We start from the raw sequence: 22,582 nt of genomic DNA, 5'->3' as shown, positions 1-22,582 counted from the left end.
GAAATCAATCAATTTTCACAAACTTAAAACAAAAGCTAAATGTAATCAAACGAGAATGAAACAGTTTAGTAATAAAATTGAATTATAAAAACAACCATTGAATTTTAAAGGTTTGTTTCGATTATATTCTTGAAATTTGGAAAGTTTCAATAATTCTTGAAGTTTGAAATTTTGTTTTTTCAAAATAATATTTGAAGACTTTTGTCATTCGATTCGTGGACAAAGAATTTTGTGTATGCTTATGTGTTGCTTAAATGAATAAATCTAAATAAATATTAAAAAATAATTTTAGAATTTAGAGTTAGCGAAAAATAATTCTCTAGTAAGAAATTAGAAAATTAAAATAGGGCTCAAGTGAAAATGTGGGCTGAAAACGACCATTTATCCTGGCCCATAGCAAACCAAACGACGTCGTATGAATAAAATCTGTTGGTTAAAAACAAAAAATAAAAATGCGGTGAGCGTGGATCGAACACGCGACCTTCAGATCTTCAGTCTGACGCTCTCCCAACTGAGCTATCCCCGCTGTTTGTTAAATGCTATTTAATATATTTAATAACCTTTTTGGTTTCTAAGAACCGCACAACCTTTCTGTCCCCTTTTCTAGTTTCCAATTCTTATTTTCTTGTTTTCGTACATTTGATAATTATTTTTATTTCAGGTTTGTTTAAAAAATAACAAAAACATAATTTTGTTTGAATATTTTTTTGGTTTTTTTTTTTTTATAATAATTGAATATAAAGAGTATATGTCATATTATACATTGAAAAAGAATAAAATATTTATCACTAATACAACATTGCACAATAAAAAAAATTGAATCTATCATTCACATGTTGTCCAAATTTGATTGACAATGTCATCTCTAACTTCAGTCATTGATTTTAAATAATTTCAACTCTGCAAATTGTTTGACAAACTGTGTATATTCTCTACGATTATTAATTCATTACTAAAGTCATTAAATATAAGGGATTTTTCAAAAATAGAAAAGTAATGGAAACTATTTACATAAAATAGCAAAATTTTGATCTTTTTTATAGAGGCAGATAGATACCGATAGAAGTCTATCAATGTCTATCAAGTAATAAAAACTGATAGAAGTCTATCACTAATAGAGGCCGATAGAAGTCTATCGATATCTATTAGTGTCTTTCAGTGTTTTTTTTTTTTGTTGCTATTTCTGTAAATAGTTTGATATTTTTTCTATCTATGAAATTTTTTTTTAAATATATCATCTCGACAATCATTCAATCTAATGTAGTTGTGAATCATGCAACATATCATTTGTATATACTTTTGTGTGTTGCTTGAAGAATGATGCATTTGTTTAAGGATAGTAAATTGAGCCTTCAACACTTGAAAATTACATTTAATAACATTTTGTAGTGAACAATGTCGATAGTAATAAGACACTTCTTCTCTACCTTGAAGATGATGCCGCCTTTCTCTACAAGTTCATAAAGGATATTTTTAACTATAAAATGATGCTAAAATTTCAAATATAATTGAATATCCACTATCAACAAGATAGTAAAACAAATAAAATTTTTTTGATGAAGTGAAATGTTGAATTAAAATATTAAAAATACATAATTATATGTCTCTTTTGATCTCAAGATGCATGATAATTGATACATTCGATGATCATCTTTCTAGCTCCGTTATCTAGGGAAAACAAAGATGGAGAAAAAAAAATCTGAACAATCATACAAAAAATCTAACTAAACCAACAAAATACCAACCATCTGAACAATCTCCAATAGAAATAGCCCAAAGATCACATGTTATTGAAATCTTCCGGAAAAAATAAATTTTTAAATGAAAACGTGAATGAAATATTTTTTTCTGTAAATGAAAATTTTATGTTTCTAAATGAAAAATATTTAATGCATCTCGATCAGTACCTATCTTTATATATCTCACGTAATTGTCCAATCATAATTTGTCATGTGACAAATTCTTCCTATTTCTTTTTAAAAATATTTTAATTCTTTTGTAGTGTAAGTAATGAAAGTGGGATGCATAAAGACGATGTACCTTAGGATGCACACAAGTATTATCCTTTCTAAATTCATATCTATAAAGCAGTTTATGTAAAGTTATACAAAAATGTATCGGTTAATTTAGTCCCGTCTCATAACTATTTGGCTTCTAGAAATTAAGTATATGGATATTATTTTCACATATAAGTTTTTTTTTTTTTTTTTTTTTTTTGGTTATCTACCATTTAAAAGTTTTCCAAAATTTAATTCCAACTTTTTTAAACTAAAGAAAACTAGTTTGAAGGAAAAAAAATATCTAAATAAAATTCCAAGAAACAAAGACATTTTAGAAAACTAGAAAACATTGTTATCATATCAAATCACTTTTGGTTTTAGAAAAGGTTTCTTTTGTTGTGAATTTGAGAAGTACAACGGGAACACAGATGGTAATAAAATATAATATAACAATAAAATAAAATAATATATAATAAAATAAATTAACAAAATAAGAAATGAGAAATTATCAAATTTCTCTACTATCTCCAATTTGTATGGAATTTGCCCAATGAATATCTTTCAAAACCCATCAAAGACCACTATTTATAAACAATTTGGCAAGTAGGAAGTGGATTACATGGACACTAAGAATGAGTATTTACAAAACACATGGATAATACTTTGGAAAATGGGGACATGACACATGGTCAATAAACACTAAGCATGAGCATCTAATAGACATCTATTTTCAATAATATTTATAAAACTCCCCTTAGATGCCCATTATATATATGTGAAATATGCTTCGTTAAACCCTTACTAGGAAAAATCCAATGGGAAAAAAACCCTAGTGAAGGAAAAATAGTACATATTTCATATAATACATACTCCTAAAAAAAATACAATATTTGCTTCGAAAATATCACTTAAGATCTCTAAGTTGTTGCATTCCAATGTTATGCACCAATTTTTCAAAAGTTACAGTTCGTAATGCCTTTGTAAAACTGTCAGGTTATCCTCCAAACAAATTTATTGTACAGTGATGTCGCCATTTTCTTCAAAATCATGAGTGTAAAAAAGCTTCGGTGAAATATGTTTTGTTCTATCTCCTTTAATATATCCTCATTTGATTAGGGTTATACAAGCTATGTTGTCTTCGTATAATATTGTTGGGAGATTTTTATTAGAAGACAAGATACACGTTTCACGAATGTACTGAGTCATTGACCTGAACCATACACATTCTCGACTAGCCTCCTGAATTGCAAGAATTTCAGCATGATTTGAGGAAGTGACCATTATGGTATGTTTCATCGATCACCATGATATAGCAGTTCCTCCATATGTGAACAGATAACCTGTTTGAGATCCAGCTTCATGTGGATCAGATAAATGTCTAAATATGCATAACCAACTAGATTAAAATTTGATTTATTTGAATAAAACAAACTCATATCAATCATTCATCGGAGATAACGAAGTATATCCTTGATTTTGTTCTAATGTCTTTTTGTTGAAGAAGAATTATATCTTGCTAATAAATTTATTGAAAATACAATATCTGGTCTTGTATTATTAACAAGATACATAAGTGCACTAATTGCACTAAGATATGGTACTTCAGTACCAATAATTTCCTCATTATCTTCTCAAGGTCGAAATATATCTTTCTTTATGGATTAACGGACTTCCATTGGAATATTTAATGGATGTGCTTTGTCTATATAAAATCTTTTCAAAACTTTTCCTGTATAAGTTGACTGATGAATAAATATTTCAACTCTAAATGCTCAATTTGCAAAACAAGGAAAAAATTTGTTTTTCCTAGATCTTTCATCTCAAATTCTTTCTTAAGATATTCTATTGCCTTTGAAAGCTCTTCAAGGGTTCCAATTATATTCAAGTCATCAACATATACAGTTATAATAGCAAATCTTGATTGTGATTTCTTTCTAAAAACACACGGACATATTGGATTATTTTGATATTCTTCTTTCAATAAATATCCACTCATGCGATTGTACCACATCCGTTCTAATTGTTTCAATCCATATAGTGATCTCTGTAACTTTATTGAATACCATTCCTGGGAATTTGATGTATATGTTTCAGGTACTTTAAATCCTTATGGGATTCTGATATAAATATCATTATCAAGATATCTATATAAGTATGTTGTGACTACATCCATAAAATGCATGTCCAGACTTTCATACACATTCAAGTCAATTAAATGTCTTAATGTAATTGCATCCACCATCGGAGAATACATCTCTTAAATTTTTAATGGAACATTTGTTTTCGAGGATTTTTATCTTTGACATTATGTCGTTTTCCAGGATTTTTATCTTTGGAACCCACTGGTCTTCCACGCTTCTGACATGTTCCAGACTCATTAGTTATAACTTGTTGTGTTGAGATATCAATTTTTAATGGAACATTTACAGCTGATATATATGACTTAGTTACTTTTTTTGCTCTATAAATGCATCTAGTAATTGATTTGCTATACTTTGCAAATGAATTATTTTATGAACTTCAAGTTCTCAATGATCTGTATTGGGATCTAAATGAGACAATATTGATGCATTCCATATAATTTCTTTTTTCAATTTCTTAATTTCTCCCCCTAATGTTGGAAATTTTGTCTCATTAAAATGACAATCAGAAAATCATGTAGTAAATACATCACCTGTCAAGAGTTCAAAATATTTAATAATTGACGGGAATCATATCCAACATATATTCCTAACCTCTTTTAAGGACCCATTTTAGTACATTATAGTGGAGCAATTAGAACATATACTGCATATCCAAAAATTCTCAGATGGGAAATATTTGGCTCATGAACATAAGCTAATTGAAATGGCGAGTACTTATGATAAGCTACTGGCCTAATGCATACAAGTGACGTTGCATGCAAAATAGCATGTCCTTATACAAATGAAAGAAACTTAGCTCTCATACGTAATGGTCTTGCAATTAATTGCAAACGTTTTACAAATGATTCTGCTAAACCATTTTGTGTATGAATATGAGCTAAGGATGTTCAACACTGATCCCGACATATAATAATTATCAAAAACTTGGGATGTAAATTTACCAACATTATCAAGACGAGTGGTCTTAATTGTATAATCAGAAAATTGTGCTCTTAACTTAATTATTTGAGCAAGTAATCTTGCAAATGCAAGATTTTAACTTGATAATAAGCACACATGTGACCATCTACTGGATGCATCTATTACTACCATAAAATATCTAAATGGTAACTTGGTGGGTTAATAAGTCCATATATATCACCATGAATTCGTTCTAAAAATGCAAGTGATTCAGTCCCCACTTTAGCTAGTGATGGTCTAATTATCATTTTTTCTTGAGAGCAAGCATCACATGATAATTCATTAGATTGAAAATTTTTCATTAGATTGAAAAATTTTCTACTCTTCAATGGATGTCCATTTGAATTCTCAATAATTCTTCTCATCATTATAGATCTTGGATGACCCAATCGGTCATGCCAAATTGTAAATATGTTTGGATTCATGAACTTCAGATTCATTGTTGCAAATGTTTCAATTACTCGTATATGGTTAAAAATGGACAGAAATATATCTACAGTGAGAAGAGTGCAACTATCGAGCTATAGTGGTGTGTCTCGATAATTAAAGAGTTTAGCCAGTTAATCTCAAATCGTTGGAACTTATGATTTATAGATCCATAAGGTCCCTCTACTAGCTCATAATTTATATCTTGGATTAATGAATTGAACCGATTTAAAATAAATTCGAAATTATGATTTTGAATTTGAAGTGTCCAAATTCGATTAGGGTTTTATTTGATACAATTAAAACATTTAATTTTTTAGAAATTAAATGAAATTGGAGAGTTTAAAATATTTAAATTATGATTTAAATATTTGATAGGTGAATTATAATATTTTGTATTTTATATTAGATTAAATTAATTATATTAGTTTAATTAATTATTCAATTTTATTTAATTTTGAAATTTGTTCAAAATTGCTCATTTGATTAATTGGAATTTTGGATTTTTTGAAAATCCAAAATTATAAAAATTAAATTAAAAATTTTTCTTTGAAAAATCAGTTTTTAGTTAAAACTAATTATTCAAATTATATTAAAATTGAATTTAAAAATAAGTGAAAGTGGGAAAATCCAAAATTGGATTTTTTTCACTCAAAATCCACCTTATACCAGTTCAATTTCAATGGAAATTGAAGTTGCATCCTTCATGCAATCTTAATTGCATTGGTTTGGGATATAAATTGAAGTCCTTGACTTTAATTTGTGGAAGATTCAAGTGATCTTGGTAGGAAAAAAAATTACAGAAATTACCCCTCCAAACCCTCTTCTATTTCAATCCAATTGGCTTCAATTCAAGTATTCCACCACACAATCTGAGCTTGAGAATAGTGGAGAAGATCTTAGTGGTGGTCTACTTTCAATTTTGAAGCTGATTTCGTGGAGAGGAAGAAGATTTGAAGAGAATCGTCAAAGGTTGTAGTTCATGATTTTTTTTTTTTTTTTTTGAAATTTTGTTTCAATGCATGTTCTTAAACTCAAATTAAGTGATATTAAAGTGCTTATTGATTCTAATTTATTCCGTTGCATGTTAGTTTACTCTATCAGAAAATGTCTTCTCTAACATATCAACAACAATAATTTTCTCTTCGTGTAACAATAATGTCGACCTGATTTTAAATAATACAGAGTTGTAACCACTTACTAATTTGAAATCTTGTAGCCTCAAATGCATCCACTCATAACGAGCTTTAGAAAGAATAACTTTTTTTTTTTAATGATCATACATTTCTTTCAAATTTTTCCACAAGATATGAGGATCCTTTATTATAAAATACTCAATTTTCAATTTCTCATGGAGATAATGACAAAGAGAAATCATAGCTCTTGCTTTGTCCTGACTAGATGTTGTATTTTCTTCTTTAATAGTCTCCCCAAGATTCATAGCATCCAAGTGGATTTCGGCATCAAGTACCCCATGACAAATAATTATTGTCGTTAATATCAAAGGCAACAAATTCTAATTTTGTGAGATTTGTCATGGTAACACTATCATAAAATATTATACTTATGTTAGAAAATTAATATACATTGAATATGCAAAATAACATTAAATTTATTGATTATGACGAAAAGGGAAAAACCAACATACTTTTAGGACCTACCTTTAGTGAGGAAAACAACAAGAGCTCATGTTGACAACTTGTTGTGAATTTGGCAGCAACACTATCATAAAATATTTTCTATAATATTTATAATATATTTCTTATTATTAAAAAAGAAAGAGAGAGAAAAAAGTTGTTTGTTGATCTTAGAAATACGCAAATCATATATATAAAAGAGACAATGAGTACGAGGATAAAGATGACTTCTCCATTCTCATCCCCGTTTCCTATTTTATTCTTTATATCTGCAAAAACTTCTTCATTTATTTTCATAGGGAGCATGACGAGGACTTTCTACAAAAAAAAAAAAAAAAAAAAAAAAAAAAAAAAAAGATCACAAGATCCGTGTAATTCGTAAGGATCTGGACAAATTGAACTTATAGTGAAATTGCTCAAATTTTATGTAGAAAGAAATAATTACCTATCAAATTATTCATATATATAATCTAAATTTAAATGTTCAATTTAAATATTTATTATCTTCGCCATTAAACAATAGGGGAGTGTTTAGGGCAACAGTTATCATCAAAATATAATGACTACATCTTAATACAGTAAAAACTATTTCAAAATCTTCAAATAGCTATAGTCAACACTATTTCAAAACCCCCATTTATTACAGTATTTATTATTTACTACAGTTTTTTTTTCTATTTTATATTCATCATTTTTTTTTATTATTTGTTATAGTGTTTACTATTTCCTTCTCATACTAAAATAGTTTATACCTCAAACACATACCATTATAGCCCAAAATAAAATAATCTACACCCTAAACACAAACTAACATAACCCAATTATAATAACCTATAATTATAATAATTAACTCATTGTCCCAAAACGCCCCATAAAATTTGAATTTTAAATATGATATTTATATAATAATCTACTACTAATAATAATATTTCTATTTATTATAATAATAAAGTGAAAAAGAAGCAAATTGGGCCGAGGCTCATCCTCGTCTCCATTTAACTTATGGAGAATTTTTGTCCCCCATTTCCGGTCTAAACGAAAAATTCTTATAGGAAAATAGACATCTCTAGTTATGGGAAAAAAATTTACATCCCCATTTTGTACTTACATCTTTTAATAATTTGTATTTTTGTTATTCATTACAATTATTCAAGTTGAAGTGGTCAATCTTTTCGTTTATAAGTGTAATTTAGACCATAAATATGAAACATCACAATCTAATGGTGAGGTATGTTTGAACAACTGTCACTTTGTCTCGTTATAATTATTTAGGTTGAAATGGTTATGCTAAATAATAGTTTTTTAAAACAAAAATACCTCTTAAAAACAAAATAAAAATGCATCATTTATATAATTATTTGCCAACTAAGAGCACTTTGATTTAATATTAATGTAATTTCAAGCATCCTATTCAAATTAAGTGCTTAAAATGAAAAGTAGGCAATATTTCGTGACAAGAAAATGGCTAGTTTTTAATTATTATATTGTATTATTAAATTATTATTCAAATTCAGTATACGAACACTATGTTAATGGGCTGGCTTATATATTTCAAGGGGACGGACCCCATTACCCTGGCCCATATTCCTTCACTAGTTTTCATTGGCCAATCATAGCGTGAAACGACGTCGTTTTGCTGAAATGAGAAGAAAACGAATAAATTGCGGTGAGCGTGGATCGAACACGCGACCTTCAGATCTTCAGTCTGACGCTCTCCCAACTGAGCTATCCCCGCTCATTGGTTCCTTATAAACCTTAACTTATGTTAATTAGTTTACAAATATATATATATATATATTTTTTTTGTTGAAAAATTCTTTGTTTATACTTGTTTTTTTTTCGAGAAAATTAAAAGAATATTGTCCTTTTAGAAACTATTTAGGAAAATACTGTTGCTTTCAAACTATTTATAAAAATATTATTATTTTTTTTAATAACTCGAGGGTTCAAAATTCGACTACGGTAGGTCGAATGTTGAACCCTCAGACCTTATCCCTTCGCTTTTTCAAAAAGGTGAAACATTATTATTTTGAGAGAGAGCGAGATTTTGAGAGGACCAAGATAGGTCGAATTTGAACCCTCGACTTTGCCCTTTCGCATTTTCAGAAAGGTGAAACATTGTTATTTTGAGAGTGAGATAGCGAGATTTTGATAGAGAGCGAGAGTGCACTTCAATTTTTGGGTCATCTGTATAAATTTTTCTTTTTTTTTCTTTTTTAATTATTACACATTCCACATTCTTCTTTCTTTCTTTTTAATTTTTCCATTTTATAAAAATAATTTCTAAAAATATTTTAGCCAGAGCGATATAGCGAGATTTTGATAGAGAGCGAGAGTACACTTCAATTTTTGGGTCATCCGTACAAATTTCCATTTTTTTCTTTTTTAATTATTACACATTCCACCTTCTTTTTTCTTTCTTCCTTTCTTTCTTTTTTTATTTTTTATTTTTTTTATTTTCCATTTTATAAAAATAATTTCTAAAAATATTTTGAGCGAGAGCGAGATTTTGATAGAGAGCGAGAGTACATTTCAATTTTTGGGTCATCCGTACAAATTTCCCTTTTTTCTTTTTTAATTATTACCCATTCCACCTTTTTCTTTCTTTCTTCCTTCCTTTCTTTTTTTTTTTTCCATTTTATAATAACAATTTCTAAAAATATTTTATTATTTTATTTAAACTCTAAAAAGAATAAATTAAAAAATATATATCTCATAAAAATAAAAAAATGTAAATTAAATATCTCATTTATATAAAAATAATTACAAAAATCAATGTATCCCATAAGGTGGACATCGTCGATTTCGAGCTGGTTGTCGTCGTCGACTTCAAACTTGAGGTTGCTCGGGTTCTTCTTACCTCTGCAGACGCTTCATAATATAAATATTCATTATGCTCTCCACGACCCCAACCATGTCCATGTACGTATGAAGACGAAGGACCAGCCTCTGAGTCATGATGTCCTGAACCAAATGCTGGCATCATCATCATCGGACTAACATAATCAGTTTGACTCTACGTCTGCATCATAGGGGGCAACTCTTCCATATTATGTGCAACCTCACCAAACTCATCCTCTTCCCGAACAGGTCCTCTACGTCTAAGAGCTGGTGGAGGAACAATAGGTATATCGTATATATAATGAATTTCTTCCATATAGCTTTGGTTGTCACTACATATGGTAAGAACCTGGTTTGGACATTCGCAACCTCACGGAGTCTATTGTTGTTCGATTTCTGTGAATTATAAAACAATTAGACAATATTTAAAATAAATTTAAATTAAAAATAATCAGATAATATTAATTCATTTACCAGATGACCTACAGCTGCTCTTGGACGAGTGACGTAGCGCCTTGTGATATTATTATACCAATGAATATATTCTGGAGTGACATCTGTGTCAAACTGTTCAAAAGAAACCCCACTGCATAAACCTTGCACGATAATACCATCGCACTACCAAATGTGCAACTTTTTCAGACCAATCTCCAGTTCTTAAGTCAATATCATGTAGGGTTCAGTATTACAATGCGATGGGACATCTTGCTGAAAACTGAATTGTCTCGTCACCTGTCAGGAAGATGTCACTCACCAATATGAAAACATATGAGAAGACTCATCGTCCACCATATGTTTTGACCATTCGTATAAAAATTAGGCAAAGTATGCATAATAATTTTGTACAGCTCCCAAATAACCTGAAACACAAAATATTATATTAGAGAATATTAAAGACAAATACAATAAAAATGTGTATAAAATAATTAATTAGGTTCAGTGTAATGTACCTGTTTAGGTTGAAGCAGATCAAACATGTATCTATACTGGCTGACTACATGTGTGACTGTCCTAGTCACATAAAATTTGTCTCTCCACCTAAATTTTTAAATTGATAATTTAGAATTTAAATTAACTAGATCAGTGATATAAAAATTAAATTGAATTAAAATAACATACCGAGAACCGTAGGCTCGTCCAACTAACTGAGCATTATTACCATGTTGTAGCTGTGGAGCCATTGTTGGAAATCGTTCCCAAGCCCATAGTTGCAAAAGTATGAGAGGCCCAGCTATCTCTCGAACCTCAGGTCTTGTTGCTTTGCATAGTTGTCTATACAACCATGCCAAGCATGCTCCCCACGAATACCGCCCCGCAACATATCGAGAACCGTAGGCTCGTCCAACTAACTGAGCATTATTAACATGTTGTAGCTGTGGAGCCATTGTTGGAAATCGTTCCCAAGCCCATAGTTGCAAAAGTATGAGAGGCCCAACTATCTCTCGAACCTCAGGTCTTGTTGCTTTGCATAGTTGTCTATACAACCATGCCAAGCATGCTCCCCACAAATACCGCCCCACATCATAGAGGTTAGCTAACAGTGGCAGGAACACCAAGTGAACAAAATGACTTGATTTATCTGAAAATAGACTTCCACCCATCATTTGTAGTATATATGCTCGCGCATATCTTATGACGGGTTCCTCATCTGCATCATCTGTGAGCTCACAAAATTGTGTTCCTAGCAATATTAAACTTAACCTCAATCCTTTAATCTTATTGGCAAGTGGGGTCGCACCGAGGTACAGTTGACAAACTTCGACTCTTTCTCTCTTCTAAAAAAAACGCAAAAGAAAAAGAATAATATTTTGATTCTATGGACCCCTTGGACCTCTGACAAATGAGGTGATGACACATGGCGTTGGGTGGATTCTTTTTTTATTTTAGAATAGACTACTCGAGGAGACTTTAAGGAGATTTTGTTGAGTAGTCGCAGAAGTAAGGTCTCACGTAGAAGGGTTCCAACACATTTGGCACTGGGCTCTACGTCCCAGGCAACCTGGCTATGTCATCCTCCCTTCTACCTCCTTCCATTCTAGGAAAATTCCCTGTAGGTCACCCAATTTGGAGTTCTTATGATTGAGCCACCAAAAAGGAAGGTACACCTTGTTGGTATAGGTAGTAACTTTCAATTTTTTTAAGCTTTTTTTTAATCATACTTTCATGTCCTTAGGATCCCTCTCATTCGGATGTGATACTGGTTCATTCATGTACCCCTCATGAACTCGGGTCATTACAGTTCTAGATTGGGATGTCTATATATTATTTGTATCTGATTTGCTCCCATATCTATACTAAGTAACATCCCAACCATTTCAATGAATTGTTCAAATACAATTCTACTGTTCACATTTATGGAAAAACTCCCACTTTGTGGTTGTATTATACTTTTTATAAGAAGTATATTAAAAAATATTAAATTTTTTAGTTTATAAACAGAAGTTTTTTAAGTTTTATGAACATCAACCTTTTAAACATAACAATAAATTAAACTTTTTATAATTATTTTTAAACATAACAATAAATTAAATTTTTTATAACTATTTTTAAAAATAACAACAAATTAAACTTTTCAAATTAAAATTAAACTATATTTTCAAAGTTAATACTAGAAAATATCAACTTATCACAATAAATATAACAACAATAATTTTCGTATGAATAAACTAAAATTTTCAAACTATATTAAACTTTTGAAACTATACTAAACTTGTTAACTATCACAATAATTTTGTATTAAACTATAAATATGAATTTCTTAAACATAACAATAAACTAAACATTTTAACACTATAAACATCAAAGTTAATACTAAATAAATCAATATCATAAGAATAAACTAAACTTTTCAAATATCATAAGTTCAATTTACAGATTCGACAGTAGTTCTCTTTTTTCCTTCAAAGTGACAACGTTCACCCTTTTTTCCTGTTATTTGTTATCTGACAACAACTACAAAAAATTAAAAAAAAAAAATAGAATCTATAAAAAAATAATAATATAAGAAAAAAAATAAAATTTATAATTATTCATAAAAAATAAAAATTTAGTAGAGTAACAAACCAGTATAGTTGTGTGAGAATAATTTGTATTAAACGAAATACAAGAAGAGAAATGGAAATGGAAATGGGAAGAGAGGAAGATGATTTCGAAGGCAGTGAGGGGGCAGTGAGCTATGAAGGGGTAGTGAGCAAATCAAGGGGAGAGGATTGAGCAAAATCAAGGGCAGTGAGCTATCGAGGGAGTGAGTGAGCAAAAATGAAGAGGATGGGGGCTTAAAAGGATGTAGGTCGAGTGTTGGGGTTTGGGGTAGTTGAAGAAGCATTAAAGCTATGGTTGAAGAGGCATTAAGACTGTGGCAGAGGGGCATTAAGGCTATGGCAGAGGGGATTCGGATTAGTGGCGGGCAGAGGGAGCATGCATACAGTCGATCAATGCATGCAGGGAATCGCGCAGGGGAATCGGAGCAGGGGTGATAGGACCTCACACCTTTTTTTAATTTTCTTGATAATAAAATCAAGGTTGACCATATTTTTTCAGACTTCTTCAATTATAATCAATTTTAATATATGCACTTTCATTAAACTTACTCAATTATAGTTATTAGTTGTAATAAAATTATGTTATTGTTGTTATTTTTTCATTAATGATTATTAGTTTTTTTCCTCATTAGTTATATATATATATATCTATAGAAAGTAAATAAAGTGAAGACAATTATGAGCAAGATCCTGCTCATGAGCGAGATCCTTCACCCACTTATCTCCTTGTCGAGAGTTGAAGTTTCGATTTATGTATGTCGAAACTTCAACCTTCGACAACCTATAGCGAGATTTTCTTCTAGAGCGAGATCCTCATCACAAAATTAGCGAGATTTATGTATGTCGAAACTTCAACCTTCGACAACCCTAATATACATATTGTTTCCAAGTTTTTCTTTGTTTGTCGAGTTCTCAACGTTCGACCTCTACATTAATCGAATCCTCAACACTTGACTTCTAGTCTCGAACTCCCAAAACAACAATATTTCTCTAATAAGTTTCAAAACAACAATATTAATATTAAAGGTCCACTTTTTATCCCTAACTTCAATTTTCAAATAAAAATTTCATCTAAAATTTCACTTTTTTTTGTTCTTTCATTCAAGATGAAATACCTTTCAAAGTATCAATTAATGAAGGGGAGCGATATTAAGAACTTTTTTTGTTTTTTAAATAGAGAATATTTGTCAACAATTTGAATACCATAAAGATTACCATATATAATACAAAATTTCGCCGCCGATTCCCTATAGTCTAGCTTCTCGGTCTGTCATTATACCCTGAGAAGTAGAAAGAATTACAATGCCATTCCACATAAAATTCTAGGAATTTGTTGATAGTTAGAATATATTTGAAAACCAGGTCGACTGATTCGTTTTAAATTTGAAATCGTTTTATATGGTCCTTTCCATAGAGAAATCAGAATCCAGTCAAGATGATATGGATCAACCCCTTCTTGTGCCAAAGACCTTATCATTTTCGAAGGAACTAGAGTTATATCTCTTTTTCATTTCCATTCTAGAGTTTTTATGTATTTTCACACCCTTTCGAGACCTTGGAAAATGAACAACTTTTATTGGGAATACATACAAAATTCATCATTGTAAAAAGGATAATGGTAACCACACCATTAACTACTTCATTTACTAACAATTTAATTTATGATCTTTTAATATGTAACAATTTAATTTCTATATTTTAAATGTTGTAATGGTTCCAACTATGAAAGTATTATTAGAATTTACAGAAATAAATCAAAATTTTTACATTGTTTTTTTAAACTACAAATGTTAACCTACCATTTGGGATTAAAAAGTTCACTAAATTATTTTAAATTTAGAAATCAATTAGGAATAAGAAAGATTCGAAAGAAATGTATTTAAAGAAAATAGAAAAGAAAGTTAAGACTTTTTTTTAGTACAGAAGTTTTCGTTTATTCATATAGATTTTTAATGATAATTTATTAATAGAAAAATAAAAAATAACAAGGTTCAACAAAGTAATCAACAATTTTTTTTTCAAAGCAAGTCATTAACCTCTAAATCCTGCAAAATTTGTTTGTTTTTAGTTTTAATCATGATTTTATAGACTAAACGTGTAATGTTAACCATAATGATTTGTTATTTCTATGAACATATAAGGGATAATTTCTGTGTAGAACTGAATTTTATTTATAATGAATTAGTAATTTATTTCAAAGCAAAAGAACCAAATTAGTATAATTGTTCAACTCCAATATATCAAAACCTTAATAGATACTAAATTAAAAATTCAAAAATCTATTTTCTCGAAAAAAAATTCAAAGATATATTAAACACAAAACTAAAAATTTGGTAAACCTTTTTAGACACTTTTAAAACTTTATGAAACAAATAAATACAATAAAACTTCATAAAAATTTTAGACACTTTTAAAACTTGAGAAAAGAAATAAATATAGGTAGTTTAGAGTGTAAATTAACTGAAATAAAAAGTTAAAAACCGTAAATTATGGCAATAACGTAATTTTGCGTCCTCCAACAGTTTGAAATTTCCAACGGTCAAAAATGTTATTTTTATGCCGCACTTCCTAAAAACATCTACACCGTTCATTCCAACGACAGAACTCTGCAAGTTTTTTATTTTCATTAACGGCGCCATTCATTTTATTCGAAGCTGAAGGGTTCGATCAAATCAACGTTGGCCTGAAAATGGAGGTATTTTGAAGCTTTCAGGAACCTCCAACACACAGTAAATCGATTTTGGTTTGCGAGTTTCTTCAATTCCAGAAGAATTTCTGCCTCCAAAAATGATGCATATCAAGTCCAATGATTATTGGGCTTTCCTGGTATATTCTCTCGTTCTTGATTTCATTTCTTATTCTAATTTTCTTTGATTTTCCCTCCTTTTTGAGGGGAAATGGGATATTTGATTGGTTTTCTTCATTGATCATTCTCTCTTTCACATTTTTGTTTAATTTGTTAATATTATTTCTCGTTCTTTGTTTGTATTCTTCCTATTTTGTCTTGGGTTTCTTGTGGAGATCGAATTGATTGATTATTTCCAGGTTTTAATTTTGACCCCAAGTTTCTTGAGTAATTGGTTAATACTATGTGGTTTTCTGTTCATCAAATATCCTATATATTCATATATCATGTTTCTCTTCCTTTTTATTGTGCTTGAAAAACGAGGGGAGAAAGTAATGCCTAAATGTTTGGGAATTGCTTCATTTTAATGATTCAGAATTTTAGATTGAGAATCAAAATGTTCAGAGAGAGAGAGAGAGAGAGAGATGATGTTCATGTCTGATGTTTAATCTTTATTTATTCTTTTTGTTTTTGGGATTGTTATATACTTTTTTTTTTGGGGTCTGGTTTTTCATTTTTCTTTTTACATACTTCTGAAATCTTAGCTAGTTTTCGAAAATGAATGAAAGATGCAGAAACTCCTTGCCTTAGATTTTAAATTTTGCCTATGTTTTAAACACTTATTTTGATATTAGATTATAAAACTAAGGTGAAGTTTGTTCGTGATTTTTCAAAATTTATAATAATAAAAAGAAGTGGTATATGATGAAGCATTTTGTTGGTGTGTAATTTCTGCTTGAGTCAGGAAGAAATTGAAGCACCCATGTGGGTTGATCTCACCTTAGAAGGGAAGCCCTACAATCAGAACATGTGAGTACCTGATATAATTGGTCATGGTACATGTCTAAGATTTGTATGCATTTAATACCATGATTTTCTTTTTAATTATTCATCATACTAATTCCTCATATGCTTTTACTTTGATTGCAGTGATGATAAATGGTTCTATACACACCACCCGTAAGCACCCATATAGGTTTTCCATTTACAGATAGATGTGAAATATATATTGTGTTTTTCTTAAAATTACTTGTACACATATCAGGGTCCACCAAAGTTCCTCTCATGATCTAAAATCAGCATTTTCTCAGCTTTATGAGGAGGGAAAGACTTTAGATTTTGAATTATCAGTGTCTTCTTCGAATCTTCCTAATTCTGTCTCAAGATCAAGAGGGAAAGATTTTGACGACAAGAAGTGCAAAGGCAGTTGTCAGGGTTTTGTAATGGACAAGCATATTGTAGGTGAGAAGCTAATTTCAGGATCAACCACTAAACTGAACCTTAAATCGAGCTTTACAAACTCAAAAGGAATCTTGAGTTCAAATTCAAGTTAGGTTCCTTACGCAAGCTGTTTTATTGAAAATGTCATTCCAAATGTTTCAGTTATAGGTTCGAGTTCAGAGGGAAAGGAGTCAGCTGATAGCAGAACAGGCAGCACAATCATAACTGGTACTGGCCATCGACAACAACATAAGCCAACGGCGGTAACAAGTCAACCATTCAGCAGTTCTAGTAAACTTTTGTCAGATATGAGGAGAAGTCTCAGGAAAAGCTGCGTCACCAGACAAGCGTCTAGATTGGAAGTTAATAACTGTCAAAGACAGTCAAGCGGCCATAACTCTTCTTCGAGTAATTCAAGCATATCCTCCTCTTTGAATCCTGGTTTTGGTGCTAAAAGTATCACCAAAACATCAGAACATCACTTGAAAAGCACTCAAGGTGTTGGAAGCTTTTCCAGGATGACTCATGCATCAATGAACAAGTCCAAAGTTTCAAGTCTTTTCTCAAGCACATTAAAGATTCATGTGGAGGATGCGAGTTCCAACTCAAGGAGGATTGGTAAACTCTATAATGCTAAGGCCACCCATCTTGAGGCTGCAAAACCAAAGGTGAGAACTTGTTACAATTTGAGATTGAGATATCTATATTGCAAAGCTAATTTTCTCAACTCAATTTGTTAATTTTCTCAACTCAATTTAAGGTTCTCTTGCAATGAATTTTCTGTTAGAGAAATGGTATTGAAAAATTTAATCTGTCAGTGAATGTGCAAACTTCTCTGCAATATTAGGGAGATGTACTTACCTTCCTTGTTCTTCAACCAGATACTTCGTCCAAAAGCTTCTCTAGTACAGCGAAGAGACTATCAAAACACTTGCTTAAAGCCGAAGAAAAAGGAAGGTTTAGATGGAACAGGAAGACGCAAAACAGCAGTAGCTGGAAAGGAGAATGCAATAGGGAGGATTGCTGTGAGTCAGAAATGCAATGGTAGAGACCAATCTACTTTTAGTATGGTCAAGGATCAGAAAAGGACACAGCATAAGGCTCCACAAAGACTAGTTAGCTTGAAGGTAAAAAGATTATAGGTTTCAACTATTTTAATATTGAAATCCGTACTTGCATCATTTTCTGGAATAAGTAGTAATTTGATGATAAAGGTATTTTCTGTTATTGTCAGTTGCACTTGTTCATAGGATGGATTGAATTATCCCAATCACAAACATCTCTTCCATTGAGATAACAATTTGGATCAATTAGTGATATTAATAAATAATCAATTGTTACATCTTCTTTTGATGACCTATTTTGTAATTTTCACAGCAACAGGCTAAAAATTGTCATCCAAGTGAAGGAAAAAATCTGGAAAATGGAAGCAAGAACAGGGTGTACTTCCGTTGACTGATCTGATGGATTCTGTATATATATAAAACATCGCTACACATACAAAGGAGGCAATGGGGCAGGCAACCAATCTCTTCATTTGCTTTTCCAGACTGTGGTTGTAAGTTTCATTCTTATGGGTTCAAATTAATTTTCATCTGACCCAAAGCTAATGCTATTGTAACTCTCTTTTTGAAATATGCCTACTTGGAGAAATAGGTCTGTAAAATGATGCCAAGTACTGATTACTATCACTGACCACCACTCATTTTTCCATGCCCAAATATCATTTCTAAGTTTACCTAAGCATAGTAACAGGCATTGATTGAACAGGAATATATTGAAATGTGAAAGATACAGAAATTACATGATCAACTAAGTTTTCGAGGTATTGAGGTCTCACTCAACCCCAAGTTCACTCACCAAAATTTTCCCTCCCTCCTTCTCTGGACTCACTGTATTGATAACTGAACTTCCCCCTAATACCATTGCTATGACAAACCTAGCCAAATGTTGTTGCTTTTTTCTTCTTTTGATGAGCACAGCCAAAACCAAACTTCACATTTGGTGGATGAGGTTGGTCAGATAAAGAGCATACTGAACTATAAATTAAACAATATGCTGCTATCTATCCTTTTCTATGGGACCACATTGAGTCACATTGTTCTAGAAACTAGGGTTCCTTTTTCAATTTTTTTTTCTTTTCTTTTCATCAAGTAGGTCATGTCACAATGAAAATCAAAACAAGATCTAATCTCATTTTGTGCCTACTTTGGTAATTAGTCCATTATTTATGGAATGATAAATACTTGATGTTGACGGTCGTAATGTGGTTAAAACTTGTATGATCGTTAGATGTATGAGAGAAAAAGTGGAAAGATTAATCTGTAACACGATTTGTTCATATATTTGTGAAAGGGTAGCTGATGTAATGTGATTATGTGGCTATTAGAAGTATGAGGGAGAAAAATTGGAAAGTTGTTATCTCTCGTTCCATGTTTACTATGGCCATTTGATCATATTTTGGGAAATGACCAATTACTTAGTGTGTAGTTGTAACACAGCTTTTACTTGGAAAAAAAATATACATCTATAAGTTTTGGGTCTAGTTTCTATTTGATCCTCTATGTTTCAAAATATCACACTTCTAGTCCTTATGTTTTGAGTTCGGTTTCAATTCAATCTCTAAGTTTCAAAATGCTACAATTTCACCATTGAGATTTTAGTTTTGTTTCAATTTGATCCTTAAGTTTCAAGATCTACAGTTTTAAATTTGATTTTTCACTAAATATCAACTTTCTATCTTTAGTGTAACTAACTAAAATTTACTATGTTTCATCACTATTAAAATTAAATTCAAAATTTTACTTCATAATTATTTTGAATTAACTAATAATGTTGGGTGAAAATTTAACTTTAAAAAATAAGAGGGAACCAACCTTTAGTTGGAGAATCCCACATTGGTTAAATTTTGATTTTGAAGCCACGTACTTCAATCTTGAGTTTTGGGTTTGGGCCCAAGGGATAGTTATGTTTTGGAGGGAGTGAGGAGATAGACCAATATGGGTTCTGTGATTATTAATTTTATTTATACTAATAATAATAAAAAAAAGAAAAGTCCTCCCGTGCACGTTCTAAGGCTCACTGAAGGCCTATGTTCTCTTTTCCTCTCCTAACTCTTCCATTTTCGTTTTCCGAGTAGTGGGTAGCCGCGAAACGTCTTAAAGAGAGCGAGCATTGCGACTCAGCCTATAACGAGTGTTTTAGCTTTTTGCTTGATCGTTTACAATTCGTCGTTATGAGGGTCTTGTCGTTTTCAACAAATAAACATTACCACCAAAGACTGATAATGAATATTTAGTGAAAAATCGAAATTGGAAGTGTAAATATTAGAATCTATGGACGAAATTGAAATAATACTGAAATCTCAAGGTAAAAATCGGTATATTTTGAAATGACTAATATGAAACACTTATAACTTATAATAAACCAAAAAATTACTTTTTTTTTTCATTGTTAGTTTGATGAGTTATGCATCATCATCAAATGGTGGTAAAAGTGACAAGTAGGCATCATGATGACCATTTATAATATATACTTTTATATATATATATATAGAAAGAGAAAGAAGAGGGAGAATGAGTATGAAACAAATGGGCTTAGGCTTATGATGCATATCTTCTTTCCTGTGAGGGAAAAACAAACAAAAAGTAAGGAAACTGCAGAGAACCTGTGTTGTTTAACTTTGTATGCAAAATACAGCCAAATCACCAACACCTATTCCTTTTCCCTACCTTACTCATCCTTTTTTTTTAAAGAATAAAAAAAATCAATTATTAGAGTCTATTTGGATTTACTTGGCTTTTCTTTAAAAAAGAATAAAGGACATACTATGACCACTGTTTGAATTACTATTTTGACTATAAAGTTTCTTGTTTATTTAATTTCAGTCTTCGTACATTCCTACTAGATAAATCAACATGAGTAGGAATGTATTTATAAGTTGAATCTAGGGTTAGCAAAAATTCTCGTAGGATTGGATCTCTGTGGATTCCTACCTCAATCGTGATGGAGAGTCTCCGATTTGATGGGAGATGAGGTTAAATCGGGGATTCTAGCCTGTCCCGAGACAGGGATGGAGAGGGTATCCCGCCTCGTCCTCGTCCCCGTCCCCGATCCCAATAATTTTTTTAAATATATATATATATATATAATTTTACAAATAAATATATATAATATATAATTATATATATACCCTAAAAATATATTATCTACAAATGTTTATATAATAATAATAATAATAATAATAAACAATGGAGATAGGTCTCTACGAGGACCCATTTCCCTACCCCTGCCTTCAACTGGTGGGGATGGGAGCGGGGATGGGGGAAATACCCTCCGCGGGGATGGAGATGAGGAATCCCCCTCACCTCATTCTGACCTCGTTGTCAACCCTAGTTGAATCTAACAAGATTGGTTTAAAAATAGATTGATAATTAATGACAATACTTGAGATTATATATATTATGCATATATATATATATATAATTCAACATATTTTAGGAATTGAAATATGGCCATGTTTACTAATTTATAATGAAAATTGGTATAATTCGGAATGAGATTTCATTGATGGTTCAATTGTCATGGACTTGAATTGCAAATATAATTGGATTACTCTTAATCACATTTACTTAGAATTATGAATCTGTCACATTTACCATTATCGTTTATGGTCAAATGATAACAGTAAATGTGATGGATTTATACTTTTCATATTGTAAAAGTAACACTATCGATAATGATAATGTAATTGATTACCTTTTACTTGTCAATTAGATTATTGTGTTTTCTTATTATAAATTTTGAAGTGGGCCTAAAATATCAGAATGGGTATATAACACAAGTAAATAACACTAAAAGTAATCCAATGAGATCCATTTTTTAGATTATCATTGACGTATTACCTTCCCCTTAACGTAAACATGACCTGAGAAAGTTTACCGTGCATAAGCGTAGTAAATTAATGTCATATCTTTTAGAAGTGTCAAAATTAAAGTTTTCTTTATAACTATTTCTTTACCTATTTTTTTTTCTTTGTTGAGAAAATGGCGAGTCCTTTTCCATGAATGTGTTGTTTTTCTCCAAATAGTTTTGTGCTGCTGAAGAACACATAAAGTATATTATTATTTTTCCGATTCACTGAAGATTTGAAGGGAGGAAGGAATTATTTGAGAATTTTTCACAAATATAAAAAATAGTCAAATTATTTATAAAAGCAGTATTTAATAAACTTCTATAAATTTCTATCACTAATAAATATTAATAGATTTCTATTAGCTTCTATCACTGATAACACTACTATCGGTCTCTATAAAAAAAAAAAAAAATTCAAATTTTGTTATTTTGTATAAATAGTTTTTCTTATTTTTATATTTTTAATTTTTTTTTAATAATTAAAATAATATTGTTTTTTTTTTTTTGAAAATGTAATGTAGTCGCTATGGTTTTAGTTCAATTATTGGAATGA

At 30.4% G+C, this 22,582-nt stretch overlaps 1 protein-coding gene and 2 non-coding genes across 6 annotated transcripts; 1 reads left to right on the top strand and 2 right to left on the bottom strand.

The window, feature by feature from the left end:
• Positions 1-453: 453 nt before the first annotated feature.
• Positions 454-526, bottom strand: TRNAF-GAA (transfer RNA phenylalanine (anticodon GAA)). The gene has a single exon. It is a non-coding gene; the product is annotated as a tRNA-Phe (tRNA).
• Positions 527-8,829: 8,303 nt separating this feature from the next.
• On the bottom strand, positions 8,830-8,902 carry TRNAF-GAA (transfer RNA phenylalanine (anticodon GAA)). The gene has a single exon. It is a non-coding gene; the product is annotated as a tRNA-Phe (tRNA).
• Positions 8,903-15,657: 6,755 nt separating this feature from the next.
• Positions 15,658-18,858, top strand: LOC150032514 (uncharacterized). 4 transcript variants are annotated; one of them, XM_090306704.1, is made up of 7 exons: positions 15,658-15,875; positions 16,640-16,704; positions 16,825-16,854; positions 16,940-17,136; positions 17,278-17,783; positions 17,997-18,242; positions 18,493-18,858. In XM_090306704.1, the coding sequence occupies exons 1-7, from the start codon at positions 15,837-15,839 to the stop codon at positions 18,568-18,570; spliced, it is 1,161 nt and encodes a 386-aa protein (XP_090162830.1). In that variant the 5' UTR covers positions 15,658-15,836; the 3' UTR covers positions 18,571-18,858. The 4 variants fall into 4 exon arrangements, with proteins under 4 accessions (XP_090162830.1, XP_090162831.1, XP_090162832.1 ...); XM_090306705.1 differs by having other exon boundaries at positions 15,685-15,875; positions 18,499-18,858; XM_090306706.1 differs by having other exon boundaries at positions 15,724-15,875; positions 16,986-17,136.
• Positions 18,859-22,582: the final 3,724 nt, after the last annotated feature.

This window comes from Benincasa hispida, chromosome 11 (genome assembly GCF_027475165.1).
Source record: "Benincasa hispida cultivar pf3 chromosome 11, pf3_genome.v1.1, whole genome shotgun sequence".
NCBI lineage: Eukaryota > Viridiplantae > Streptophyta > Magnoliopsida > Cucurbitales > Cucurbitaceae > Benincasa > Benincasa hispida.
Note: the sequence above shows the minus strand (reverse complement) of the source record. Positions and strands in the feature narration are given on the sequence as shown.